Genomic DNA, 13,497 nt, shown 5'->3' with positions numbered 1-13,497 from the left:
GAAAACACCCTGCGGGCCCCTCAGAAACAGCGGAGTTCAGGTGAGCAGTGGCTGTCCTCACGCCAGAGGGACTCGGTGTGAGAGGGAGAGGCCGCCTCCGGCTCTGTCCTCAGGCTCCACGCTCCTCTGGGGGCTGGCTGCTGCCTGGCTGCTGTCTCCTGGGATCCGAGGGCCTCCTGACTGTGACATGGGACCAGCCTTGGGCAGCAGCCTGAAAGGCGGCCTCTGGGGGGTGGGGACGCTCAGGGAGAGGCGCACCTACAGGCAGCCTCTGGCTACCTCCACTCCTTTCAGCCAGAGCAGGCCCTGGGGCCCCTTCCTGGGACCCCAGCTGGTGAAGCTAAGCTGAAGCCTTTCAGGTCCTTCAGTGACATCGTCAGTTTGACTTTGCAGGAAAAGGGTTCTTCTGGCCTCTGGTGATTCTGACGCATTGGGAAGTCGGCGCCAGGGCTTCTGTTTCCACAGGAGCAGAGTTCTTCGCCTGGGTTCAGGGAGGCGGGGGACGCCCGCTGGGGGAAAGAGGGGATGGAGATTTTGGTGTGCACCTACTGTGTGCCACGCTCTGTGGTGAGGCCGTGACTGCCTTGTACCACACCGATCCCCCGGGGCAGCCCCATATGTGTCGTTGACCACACCAGCTGGGTGTCTCAGGAGTCAGCTCCATCTGATGGCGTCAGACCCCCAGGCTAAGGCCTCAGTCCCACAGGGCGGCCCTCCACTTCCGCTCCAGTCTCGAGTCCAGGTTGTCAGCCGCACTTCTGACTGTCAAGCTGTAAATCGAGGTTCCCAGGACCCCTTCTTGGGTTTGATTAATTAGCTAGAGCTGCCCACAGAATTCAGAGAAACGTTTTACTCACTGGTTACCAGTTTATTATAAAGGACATAACTCGGGAATAGCCAGATGGAAGAGAAGCGGAGGACAGGGATGGGAAGGGTGCAAAGCTTCCACACTCTCTGAGCACAACACACCTCACACCTCCCTGTGCTCACCATCCCAGACACTCGCCAACACGGTCCTTTTGGGTTTTTATGGAGGTTTCATTACAGAGGGATGGGTGATTAAATCACTAGCCATTGGTAACTGGCCATTGATTCAGCCTCCAGCCCCTTTCTGCTCCCCAGAAATCAGAAGTTGCAACCCTCTAAGCATGCTTGGTTCCCCTGGCAACCAGCCCCCATCCTCAGGGGATTCCTAAAAGTCACTTTATTAACATAGATTCAGGAGTTGTTGGAAGGGGCTGGTTCTGAATATCAAGACACCTATGTCCCTCTAGCCCAGGGGTGGGCGAACTTTTTGACTCGAGGGCCACAGTGGGTCTTAAACTGGACCGGAGGGCCGGAACAAAAGCATGGATGGAGTGTTGGTGTGAACTAATATAAATTCAAAGTAAACATCATTACATAAAAGGGTACGGTCTTTTTTTTTTTTAGTTTTATTCATTTCAAACGGGCCAGATCCGGCCCGCAGGCCGTAGTTTGCCCACGGCTGCTCTTGTCCCTTAGAAAATGCTAAGGGTTTTAGAAAGAGCTCTGTGCCAGAAATGGGGGCGAAGACCAAATACATATTTATTATAAATCACAGGATCACAGGTACCTCAGAATCCCGATCTAGAAGGTGAGGAGGTGGTGGGGCTGGCCCCAGGGTGTTCGCTGGGCTCTCAGCTTGTTCAGAGCACAGCAGGGCCCTCGGGTCACAGGAGATGAGGGGTGGAACTGATGCTGCAGCCAGGCTGCCCCCCACCCCGCAGCACCCCCCTTTCTCCATCAGCACTGGGAGGCTCCCACTGACCTAGCAGCCCGCCTCAGCCCTGTGGAGGTGCTCGGCTAACCTTGACTTCTAACCAGATACACTTCCCCTTTCCTGCTTCAGGCTCCCCGAGAGAGCACGGGGGTGAGTGTGGCCCCCGACGTGACAGTGCCGACTGCCCCCGCGGTGAAGACCCACGACAAACCCACTGAGGTGCCTTCGCCGCAGTGCGCGGCCACCAACACCCAGGTCCCCGAAGTGCAGGACGGGCCACCCAGCCCCGTGAGCGAGGCCTCCAGCGGGTACTTCTCTCACAGTGTCTCCACCGCTACGCTGTCGGAGGCCTTGGCCCCTGGCCTGGATGCTGCGGCCCAGGGGGGTGGGCAGACGCCCGGCTCGCCCCCTCCTGTCCCCTGCCGGGCCGGCCCGGAGACCGAGCCCCTGTTTCCGAGTGCTGCTCCCGGAGCTGACAGCGCCCTCCCTGCCTCTCCGGAGGGACAGACCCGCCTTCTGTCACCACCTGTCCCAGCAGCGCAGACTCCAGGGAGTGACGGTGACAGTGGGGCCCCCGCCCAGGGAGCAGCGTCCTCAGAGCAGCAGCATGAAGCAGGCACTTCGCCAGCTCCTCTGCCCCCTTCCGCCCCCCAGGAGTCTCCCAGCCCGCAGAGCGGGGGCGACGGTTCCCCCGCCACCAAGCCGCTAGGAGGACTCAGGGACCAGGCCCGGCCAGCCACCAGCGCAGAGCCGGCGGTCTCCAAACCACAGCTGGCGCCTGACCTCCTGTCCCAGTCACCTGCCCCAGCCTCCCCGTTCAGAATCCGCAAGGTGCGGACCTCGGAGCTGAAGTCCTTCACGCGCATGCTGGGCGGGGACCCCGGCTGCCCCAGCGAGGAGGACCCACCGGCCGCGGGAGGGCCTGGCGATGGCAGCTCTGGAGGTCAGACCCCGGAGAAGCTGGAAGTGTCCTCCGATTCTGAGGAAGCCAGTGAAGTCCCAGAGTGGCTCCGCGAGGGAGAATATGTCACCGTGGGCGCCAACAAAGGGGGCGTCGTGAGATACATTGGGCCCACCGACTTCCAGGAGGGTACGTGGGTCGGAGTGGAGCTCGACTTACCCTCAGGTGAGTGCTGCTTGTCAGGATGTCCGGAGCACAGGGGCACTGAACAGCCTTGTCTGCCCTGCCCTGCCCCTGCCCCTCCCCTCCCCTTGTCCCTGCCCCTCCCCTCCTCTGCCCCCCTTCCCTCCTCTCCCCTCCCCTGTCCCTGCCCTGCCCCTACCCTACCCTTCCCCTACCCCTGCCCTGCCACTGCCCCTGCCCTGCCAGAAGCTGTCTGTGTGCCCTTAGCACATCATTTGACTTCTTAGCTCCTGGAGTCACCACTTTTTAAAATGAGGCATTTTTTCCTAGATAAGCTTTCCCAAAGCATTTTAAGAGTCAGGTTCTCTTTTTATTAGAGTTTCTCAAAAACCCAAGACATTGATTGAAAGCTACTATAAACGTGGTAATGAATTTAAATGCCATGATTTCGTTAGTCACAGAAGCACTTGCAGCTGAACTGTAACAGTAGCCGCACCTGCCGTCCTGGCTCAGGTCACACTCCCGGGCCCCGTGGACCCAGTGGGTCTCGCTCCTGGGCCCACAGCTGGACCAGGTGACAGGGTGATGGAAGGTCCGCTGCCGGCCAGACCGGCCCAGCTCGCAGCGGCGGGTCCTCGCTCGTGGAAACACAGGCCGGACTTAAGGACACAGTTTGTTCTTTGGGTTTTTGTTAAAACGTCTGTTGTGAGACAGTTTATACCCCATCAGATCCACTTGTTTGCAGTGTACAGTTCAGTGGTTCTTAGTATACTTACCAAGTTGTGCACCCATTTCCATTTAATTTTAGAATAGGTTCATCACCCCCAAAAAGCTGCATGTCTATCAAGACACCCCCCACCCCCCACCCTAGGAAACCATTCATCTACTTCCTACATACAAAAGGTTTAAGTCTTGACTTCATGGAAGTGGGAGCCCACAGAATGTGGGCTTCTGTGTCTGCTGCTCTCACTGAACAGCGGTTCCCAGGCTCACCCGCTGGAGGGGTCACTCCTTTCTGGGCCGAACAGCATCCCCTTGTTGGGATGGCCTGCGTTTTCATCACTTGTGGGTTGATAGACATTTGGGTTGTTTCCACTTTTTGTTTTTGTGTGAACAGTCCTGCCGGGAATATTCGTGTTGGAGTTTTGTGTGGACACCCATCTCCATTTCTCTCGAGGAGATCCCGGCATTAACTGTGTCTAACACTTCGGGGACAGCCAGGCTGGTCTCTGCTCCCGCCCCTAGCAGTGCAGTGGTCCAGGTTGGGCAGCCCCTTCCCTGGGTAAGGGCTGGGCACCGCTGTGATGGGTTTGGGAGAGAGGGGCGTGGCCTGTGGGTGGGGCTGATGAGTGGAGAAGAGAAAGCTCTGGTGGGGGGGAGGTTCGGGCAGAGGGAGAGTTGGGGTGCTTTGCTCTGTGACACCCAGGCCTGCCCCACACTGACTCTGTCTCTGGGCCCCTCAGCTCAGCTATGAAGTCACTCATTGTCTTTGATTTTGGCAAAGAATATCATAACTTGGAAGTGGTCCTAGAAGATTATTGTAGCACAGGCTGGAATATTTTTTAAATTCCATTTCTGCTTAAATGCAAACGGGAATTGGGAAAGAAGTTTGTATTTGCAATTAAATTAAGAATTAAAGGGCGATTAGCAAATAGATGAATTCATCCCACAAATAAATATTATGCACCTACTGTCCTGGATTCTGAGCAGAACAAAGTCCCTGGTTTCACCGGACTTTTCTTTCAGAGGCAGATAATTATCAAACAAACAAGTCAATAAAATCTGATGATTACCATCAGTGCTGTGAAGAAAATAAAATGGGCTAAGCAGGTGGAGGGTGGTGGGAGTGGGACATTTTAATAATCCTGAGGGGAGCGAAGGCATGAGTGATGCAAAGGAGGAGGTTGGGGAGCAGCGACAGGCCAAAGGCACCGCAGGCACAAGCTCCGCACAGGAACCAGCTCGCGGCATTTGAGGGGCAGCCAAAGACCGGCCCAGGAGACTGGAGTGGTGGGGTGGCCAGTTCACGAAGGGTAAGGAATTTAAGGTTTAAAAAGACGCCTTTCTTAGGAGAATAGGCTTGGGATAAAGAGCAGGAACAGGAAAGCCACATAGGAGGCTGTGCAGGTGTCCAGGCCGGGATGCATGGTGGAGTCAGGAAACCTCAGGACTGAGGGTGGTAGAATGTCAGGGCAGAAAGGAGCCAGGAAACACCTGAGTGTGGCCCGAGGCCAGGGTCATGCCCGTGGAAGAGCCTGAGAGCAGGGCGGCCGCAGGGCAGGGGAACCAGAGTTCTGTTGGGCAGGTGGAGCTGGAGGTGCTGGTTGGCCGTCCAGTGGAGACCAGATGTCAGAGGGGCCACTCTGGGTCTGGAGGCACAGCTCAGAGGCATCAGTGTGCAGGGGGGAGAGCCGGGGAGGAGCCAGTGAGAAGGGAGGTGGGAGTGTGACCCAGGAGCCCAGTGGCGACAGTGGCCAGAGTGGGAGGTGATCCTTGTGGGCCTGGGGAGTCGGTGGTGGCGCTGAGGGGTGGTAAAGAGAGAAGGTGGGTTAGGTTGTGCAGACAGTGAGTGCAGAAAATTCGTGATCGATTTTGCTACAAAGATGGTGTTTCCCACCCACCCATCCATCACCATGGGGTATTGACATTGGGGGTCAGGCTGGTCGCTTTGTTCAGTCCACCCCCAGCCCCACCCCCACCCCCAGCCCCTGCTGTGTTCTCCCCCTTCACCTCAAAGCATTTTTACTCATCTATAGTTTGAGGAAAAATTCTACATATTCCATCTAGATTGAAAACAGTCTGTTCCCGGAGTGAGGTGGGGTAGCGCAGGCTCTGGGTTAGCACATCAGCTGACCGAGAGCACTTGTGTCAGTGGTTCTCAACCTGTGGGTCGCGACCCCTTTGGGGGTGGAACAACCCTTTCACAGGGGTCGCCTAAGACCATCAGAAAACACATAATTTCATATTGTTTTTGTGATTAATCACTATGCTTTAATTATGTTCAATTTGTAACAATGAAAATACATCCTGCATATCAGATATTTACATTACGATTCATAACAGAAGCAAAATTACAGTTATGAAGTAGCAACGAAAATAATTTTATGGTTGGGGGTCACCACAACATGAGGAACTGTAGTAAAGGGTCGCGGCATTAGGAAGGTTGAGAACCACTGTGCTAGATGGTGGGCCGCAGGGCTGCGCTGTGCGGAGCCATTTCTCCATCTTCTCTTCCTCTCCCTCAGGTAAGAACGACGGCTCCATCGGGGGGAAGCAGTACTTCAAGTGCAGCCCTGGCTACGGGCTGCTGGTGCGGCCGGCCCGCGTGCGCAGGGCGGTGGGCGCGGCCCGGCGGCGCAGCGCGGGGCTCCGGCTGCAGGGCGCCCCCGAACCCCGCCGGAGCAGCACCCTCTCCGGCTCCGCCACCAACCTGGCCTCCCTGACGGCGGCTTTGGCCAAGGCCGAGGGCACCGAGGGGCTGCGGGTGGACAGGAGCCCCAGGAACCCCGAGGACCGCAAGTCCTGGGCCAGCTGAGCCCGCGCCGTGGACTCTGACAGCGCGGACAGCCCGCCGGGAGCTGGAGCCGAGGCCGCCTCACCTCACACCCTTCCCCGGGGAGCAGGCAGTGAAGGCTTTTCCCACGATGCAGGGCCGGTGGCCTCCGTTTCTCCCAGGACTCAGACGGAGGAGGAGGAGGGGGCCGTCCTCGGGGTGGCGGTGGGAGGTTCTAGTGCCCAGAGTGGCCCTGGCTTGTGGGGAGGGGCCGCCCTCGGTCCCCTGGTCGCGGGCTCTCCCCACCTGGGGCTGCTGCTGTTTTTCTGTTCTGGCAACACCATTAACCTCTTAACTTAAAGAATAACTAGTGCCTTTCCCTCTGCAGAGGCAGGGCCTCCCCCCTCCTGGTCCCCCCACCACCACCCCCCACCCCCGCAGACATCCCCGCACCAAGTACCACCCGAGGTGCCTGGTCGCCTCCTGCGCTTCTGGGCCCAGGTCCCCGGCGACCCCGAGACGCCCACAGGGTTTCTTGGTCTCCTCTGTGGGTGTTTTAGCATCTTTACACCTGGGAAGTTTTCTCTTTTCCACTTATTCCCTTAACAGAGTGTCTGGAGTATATTTATTTATATTTATTTTTCAAAATCCGAAATGATTCGCGAATCACAATCGACGGCCCAGGTGCGCGTGTCCGGGGCCTGCCCCGCGTGTCGGCCCCTCCTCACGTTCCGCTGACAAAGACACACAGTGGTCTTACTCCGGACCGGACCCGGAGAACTGCGTGCTGCTGCCTCGGCGACAGCGCCAGCCAGAGGCACCCCCACCGCATTTGGTGCGATTCTGGTTTCTGGGAAGGTCCCTGGACCAGTTTAACTTCGTGGCAGTTCTCTACCCCACTCCCTGCCTGCCTGCCAGCCTGGGCCTTCGGGGGGCGCTGCTCCGTCCCCGTGGCAGAGCCGCAGGCCTGGTCCTCGGAGGGGGAGCCCCGCGACCAGTGCTGGCCCCAGTGCGGACGGCTCACAGGCCTCGGGTCGGGTTTGACACGGCACTCCCGGCCGTCTGCTTCACGTGCAGACTCTAAAAACAACACCCAGAAAGCCTGTATTTAAAAAACCCCGTTTTCTAGGGATTTGAAGCCCCCCTGAGAAGTGCCCGGCTTCCTGCCCGGGTGGGCTGCTCAGAGCCCCGCCGGGACGCCCGCGGCTGCGCGCTCAGACCTCACGTGGAAGCGGCTGGGGGCTGAGGAGCCCTTACAGCTCCGCGTGGAGACGCTCAGCCTCCACCCTCCCCGCGGGCCGCCGCCCGGGAACCTGCGGGAGCGGCTGGGCTCAGGCCGCCCGCTCACCCTGGCTCCGCCGGCCCCGCAGACCTGGGGCGCCCAGAGCGGCCCCCGCCACGCGGCCCAGCAGGGGCCCGGGGGCCACCGCCCGCCCCTCATGGAGCTTTATTTCAGCCCATATTCCTAGTCCGGGCGCCGAAGGGACCGTCTCGCAGGGACCAGGCTGAAGCAGGGAAAGTTCGGTGACTTCCGTTTACAGAAGCTCCAGCTCCTGACCCCACCTGGGCTCTCGCTGTCCGGGAAGCAGACTGCCCGCCGCCATCACCTTGGCCCCGCCCGGCTGGCCCAGGTTTTACTCATTTAACCCCACGCTCCGCTCGGTAAACTTTTCACCAGGACCCGCGGCAGCTGCCCTCGGCGTCCTGTGCTGTCCCCTCGGCACCCTGGCCTGGGAGGTAGGTGTCTCTGTTTCTCTGGTCCCGGCAGCCAGACACGAGGGCACGGGGCCGCGGGGCCTTCCCAGCCTCCTCCCCACGGGGCGCCGCTGGCCTGCGGGCTCGCCCTCCCGCCTGCAGCTGGGCCCCTGGCCACTGATGGAGGTGCCAGCACCCCCTCCCTTTCCCTGGGCGGAGACCACCGCTTGTGGGCCAACCGCCGCTGGCACCCAGCTCGCTGGGGGAGACGCTGGGAATGGAAGGTGTGGGCGTTGGTGAGCCTCACCTACTGGGCCGAGTGCTGGCTGGGGCCCATGGGCTCTGGAATACGGAGCAGCCACCTTCCCCAGCCGCCTGGGAAGGTCCGCGGGGTGAGGGGCGCCCTGCTCTCTCTCGTTCGGTTTAATTAAAACGGGAGAGACGTAGTGGAATTGCCGGCTCGGTGGGGTTTGTTGGCTGAAGCTGTAACAGTGGAAGAGCCTTGAGTGGTCCAGTCAGGTCAGCCTGTCGCCCGAGGAGATTCGGGACCGTCCCTTTCTCCCAAACCCAGTCTCCTGCCCCCAACTCCACCCTCCCGGAGGCAGTTTCCTTGCGGCCTGCGGGGTTCCCTGGCCTGGCCCTGGATGAAGCGCGGGGACACTGAGCAGCTGACCAGAGCTGGCTGGGTTCACAGCTCTGGGTGTTGGTGGGGCGAGGGCTGGGGCCCACGTGGAAGGCAGGCGCCTCCTAGGGGAGAGCGCGTCCCAGCGATCAGCTGGCCGCGGGTTAGAGCCCCCGTGTGGGGACGTCCTGGCCATGCTAGGAGACGTCCCGTGGTGCCTTGGTGCGGGGGGTGGGCTCGCTGGCCCCCTGGCTACCCATTGCTGTCAGAAACCAGCATGTCCTGCTTGGGGCCATGCTGAGGCCTCATGGGGCAGGGTTTGGAGTCTTGGTCCCTGCAGGGCCAGTGCGCCAATGGCTTGTGCAGGGAGCGCCATCGGGTGTGGGCACCATCGCTGTCCACCTCCTGGTGGCTTGCAGTGCGTGGTGAGGAGGCCTGCCCCCCCAGACTCGGTCTCACTCTTGTGCCTCAGTGCAGACTGAGGTGGCTTGTGACTGACAGTGTGTGCACTAGGTGCCACTAACACCATAACCCAGACCGTCCCCACGGCCCAGCGGGCATCGGGCTGAAGGTGTGGGCCTGAGGGTGGTGTGAGGACCAGAGCCCGAGGAGCGCCTTCGTCCGGCTTCTTTCTCGCCTTACTAATAAGCAGGCCTAACTTTAAACAGCGTCAGCATCAGGGTTTGAGACGCAATTCCTAGCAGGTCCCTGGTGCTGGGATTTAGTGTGACAGCAGGAGGGGAAGCTGGGGCCAGGTAAGGATGTGTCAGCGTGGCCCTACGAGGCTGTGGGTGCCACACGAATACCCCAGGCAGACACTGTGGGGACCTTCCTGGCCTCTGCTCCCCTCTGCACTGCCAGCCCTCATCCCTCGGGGACCGAGGACAGTGGGGGCGGCGGCTGTCCTGATGCCCAGCCTGGCCAGAGGGGGCAGGAGGGCAAGAAAACAGCTAGTAGTGTGACTGGGGCCAGCCATGAGGGGCCTGCGTGTCTAGAGAGTGAGCGAGCTGTGAATGGAAGCCTCGAAGAGTCCGAAAGGCTTCACGGTGTTCCGATGCCCCACCTCCTTACGTTTCCTCCTCCCGCCTTAAAGTCCCGTTTGCGAAACTGACCGAAGTCCATGGGTGTTTATTTTCCTGGCCGAGGCCTGCCCTGGGCCGCCCCTCTCACAGTGCCTTCAGCCCCCAGGGCCGCCTCAGGCTGCCTGTCGTGCCTTATTGTGGGGACCCGGTGCAGCCTCTATTTTATGCCCAAGACACTGACTTGACGGTCCCCACATGCCTTTTTCCCTCCTCCAAGCCCATCGTGCCTTCTGCCCAGCTGTCGGCAGCTTCCGTTGGGAGAGTCTTGGGCCCTCTCTGTGTGTGGACTTCTGTGAATATGATGGGCTCACATGTAAAGAAGGGATTTGATGGGAGAGTACATTGATTTGTTACACATGAAATGGAAGTTTAAGAAAACCCAAAGACTCTATAATAAATTGTAAAGACGTGATGGTTTGTATTGTATAATGAACTAAGCCTCTGTAATTTTGTACCATACATGCCTTTCCACCATAGGATCAGCTGCTTCTAAATAAAATTAAATGATTTCATGCCTAAGTCTGAGGTCAGTCCTATTGCTTTTCCCTCCCCGACCCTGATTTGGGGGTGTTTGGGCTCCTTCTAGACTGTTCCACAGGCAACGGGCTGTCGGGTTCTGAGTGGTTAAGATTGGCTTTTCACATGTAGCCTGAAGGGGGAGGTCCAGGGAAGCAGCCAGTCCCCAGCTCAGCTCCCCAGTCCCTGCTCACCTCCCTGGCCCCTGTGCTCTCTGTCATGTGGATTAAAGGACCAGGGAGGCCCAGGTGGTTCCGTGAACAGTCTTAGGTTGAGACTTCTTACAGGAGCCAAGAACCAATAGAAACTTTCTGTTGGCCTTAGACCCAAGGTAATCGGAGCTTCTGGGCTGACGGGGACAGCTGGCCTGGGAGTGGAGAGGTGGGGAGAGGTCACTTCTCTGGAGCAGGGATGTCCAGCCCTCAGGACACGCCTGCCTGGATCTGTGGAACTGGCCCCATGCCAGACCCCCAGCCGAGGAGTAGAGGCTCCTTGCCACTGCCGCACAGGTGGGTTACCTTGAAGGTCCTGCCACAAGGTGTTTGGGAGGGAGGAGGGTTTTGGCTGTGGACGCTGTCTGGGCTGGTCCTCCTCCCACAGGCTGTGGAGCCCGATGTTGGTTGTTGGGGCCTGTTTGCCCACGAGGCCAACATTCTCAAGTCCTGGCACCCAACTGTAGACAGTGCGGGTTCCCAGCAGCTCTGGGGACATCAGCCCAGTCCCTCGGATCTGGGAGGGTGAGCTGGCCTCCTCTGAGGCCACCTCAAGGCCCACTGGGGGTCACGGGCTCAGCCCGGCACCAGGGAGGGACACAGACTTGCTGGTGGCCCTGCGCAGAGCTGCGTCCTTTCCTGCGTCCTTTCCTGCGTCGGTGCCTTACTCGGCCTTCGTGCGCTGCAGCCACTTGGAGGGCTGATTGGAGGTGGCCATCAGTCAGAGCACATCTCAGCGGGACTTGTTTGTATTCATAAGTGCCCAAGAGTTCTCAGAGATAAGCACTGCCAAAGAATGACAGGAACTTGGCCGCCAGGAGCTGTGCTGCTCCGAGGCAGGAGTCTGAATGCAGAATTGATCTAGCTCCTAGGATAAATCTTATTTTCCGAGCTGCTACTGACTCTCTTGCAACTCAATGAGGTCTCCTTTGTCTGCATCAGGCTACGGGGCTTTACGGTCGCTCAGACCCAGAACGGATGCTAGGGGATTTGTCACATTTATTTCGCTCACTCACCAAATCACTCCGTGAACAGCGGCACACCTGCCCTGGCGGGTCTTAGGTGCACAGTGCGGGCAAGTCTGTCCCGAGGCGCCCACAGTCGGGCGGATCCACAGGGCATGATGCCCCAGTTGGGCCCCAGAGACACCGGGACTGAGGAGGTCACCTCTAGGGACGTGTAGGACTGGGAGGAGATGAAGGCACGAGGGCGATGGGAGGGGACAGTTCCCAGGGGGACCAAAGGACAGAACCCGGAGGAGCAATTCTGGCCGGAACAGGGATGAGTGTCACCAGTACTGCCCCTCCCCACCTGCCCACTTCCACCTGGCAATTTAATTGGGTTTGGGGCGGCTGAAATTTTTGCATAGTCTTTTCTAGTTATGTATAGTGAGGAAACGGACGGTTTACGTCAGGTTTTCTCTGAGGGGGAAGTAAATTGATTGTCTTTGGGCGAGGGGAGAGCTTGGACACTGTCCTCGAGTCCTGCTTAAACATTGGATACCAACCATTGGGCACCTTTAAATAAGCGCTAAAAACAAAGCCTCAGGTTCATTCTGTTTGCTCTTTGCCGCTGAAGGGGAAGCCCCAGCAAAGAGGCGCTGGATCCTGGCAGGAGCGGAGGGTGCAGCTGACACTGCTCAGTGCGATCTGTGAAAGGCGGAGGAACTGCTAGGAGCTGGGGCTTCCGGATGGAGGTGGCAGATGGCGGGAAGGCTGGTGGTCTGGTTGGGAAGCTGGGTGAGGGGCGATGGGGGACAGGCAGACAGGAATCAAAGCATTGGCTGGAGTCAGAGGTGGAAGGACCCAGGGGCTTTCCCTCGACCAGGTAGTTTGTCACCTTAACCCCTTCACGGTCCTCAGGTCGCTGGGGGCACCAATCCTTTTCTAAAGCAGACAGACCGCTCCCACCCTTGTTGGTGCCGGCCGCTCCTCTCCCAAAGAAATCCCAGCCAGTCTTGTTCAGTTATACATTTTATTCTCTAATAGGTACAATACTAAAATAAACACAAATTAAAAAAAAGTTTTATTAAAACAAAAACTGTACAAAAAAGCAGTATATACTACATTTTAATTACAGAACAGTCTACTGTCCAAAAGGCACTAATCCAGAATAGGAGATACAATGATACAGGACTCATTGAACTATTTTAATTAATACAATAGAGCACTTGTTCCTTGGACCATTTACATCTAGAAACAAGGGCTTCTGCTACAGTCATCACACACTGTTAGAAATATGAGTCCCACAGGTGAAGGTGCAGTATCGCGCTCCCTGGAGAAGGCTCACATCGGGGGACCGCGTGGGGCTGAGGTGTGGGCAGCGGGATCAGCGGCCCAGGGCTGTGGGCCTCCTTCCTGAGGAAAGGCTGGCTGCCCTGGGCACCTGGAGCTCGTCTCCCAGCCTGGCCTCCCCAAGGGGCTTTCTGGCCGTGACCGGCAGCCACTTTCCCCGCCTTGTGTGTTAGCACCGGGAAAGGGGGTTCTGAGATGCTCGGGGAACCTGCTGGAGGGCTGGGTGGTGAAGCGCCAGCAGCTCAGCAGAAGGGAGGCATTTCGGTAACTTGATCTGAAAAAGGCAGCAACTACTCAGAGGGACAGGGGTCCAGGGGCGGCCAATGAGCTGGCACCACAGCCAGGCAGACCCCCTTCTAAGAGGCCCTGTGCCCCCTGCTCCTCTGGGTGAGCGGGAGAATTTGGTAAACAGATCTGAAATCTCTTGTTCTGGAAGCTGATCTCTAGAAGTGGGATTTCGCTTCCCCAGGCCCTGCCGGCCCTCGGTCCCACCCCAGCCCCACGGGCAGCACGCGCCGGGCTCTGTCCACTTACCCGAGTGCGGCCTGGCAGCTCTCTAGAGCCTAGCTGTCCTTCTCTAATGGACTCTGGACTAAGGGAGAGGGATACTGCAGCTTCCCAGATGGTGTCATACACATAGAAGACGAAGACAGGCATCTGATGTTAACAAAAATAAGTAACAAAGAAATAGGATGAAACCAAATCTCTTCTCACAGCATCCTATACTACATCCTCCTTCTGCTTAGCAGAAAATTGTA

At 58.3% G+C, this 13,497-nt stretch overlaps 1 protein-coding gene across 3 annotated transcripts in view; it reads left to right on the top strand.

Moving 5' to 3' along the window:
- KIF13B (kinesin family member 13B) overlaps window positions 1–10,232 on the top strand; it is a 217,554-nt gene extending 207,322 nt beyond the window's left edge. For 2 of the 3 annotated variants that reach the window (XM_059697578.1, XM_059697576.1), the window contains 2 exons: window positions 1,871–2,867; window positions 6,071–10,232. In XM_059697578.1, coding sequence (XP_059553561.1) covers window positions 1,871–2,867; window positions 6,071–6,360 — 1,287 coding nt within the window. In that variant the 3' untranslated portion in view covers window positions 6,361–10,232. The remainder of the gene's footprint in view (window positions 1–1,870; window positions 2,868–6,070) is intronic. The other variant, XM_059697577.1, reaches the window with a different exon arrangement.
- The last annotated feature ends 3,265 nt before the right edge of the window (window positions 10,233–13,497 follow it).

Source organism: Myotis daubentonii, chromosome 5 (assembly GCF_963259705.1).
Source record: "Myotis daubentonii chromosome 5, mMyoDau2.1, whole genome shotgun sequence".
Taxonomy (NCBI): Eukaryota; Metazoa; Chordata; class Mammalia; order Chiroptera; family Vespertilionidae; genus Myotis; species Myotis daubentonii.
The sequence above is the reverse complement of the archived record's forward strand: the minus strand, read 5'-3'. Positions and strand labels throughout refer to the sequence as shown.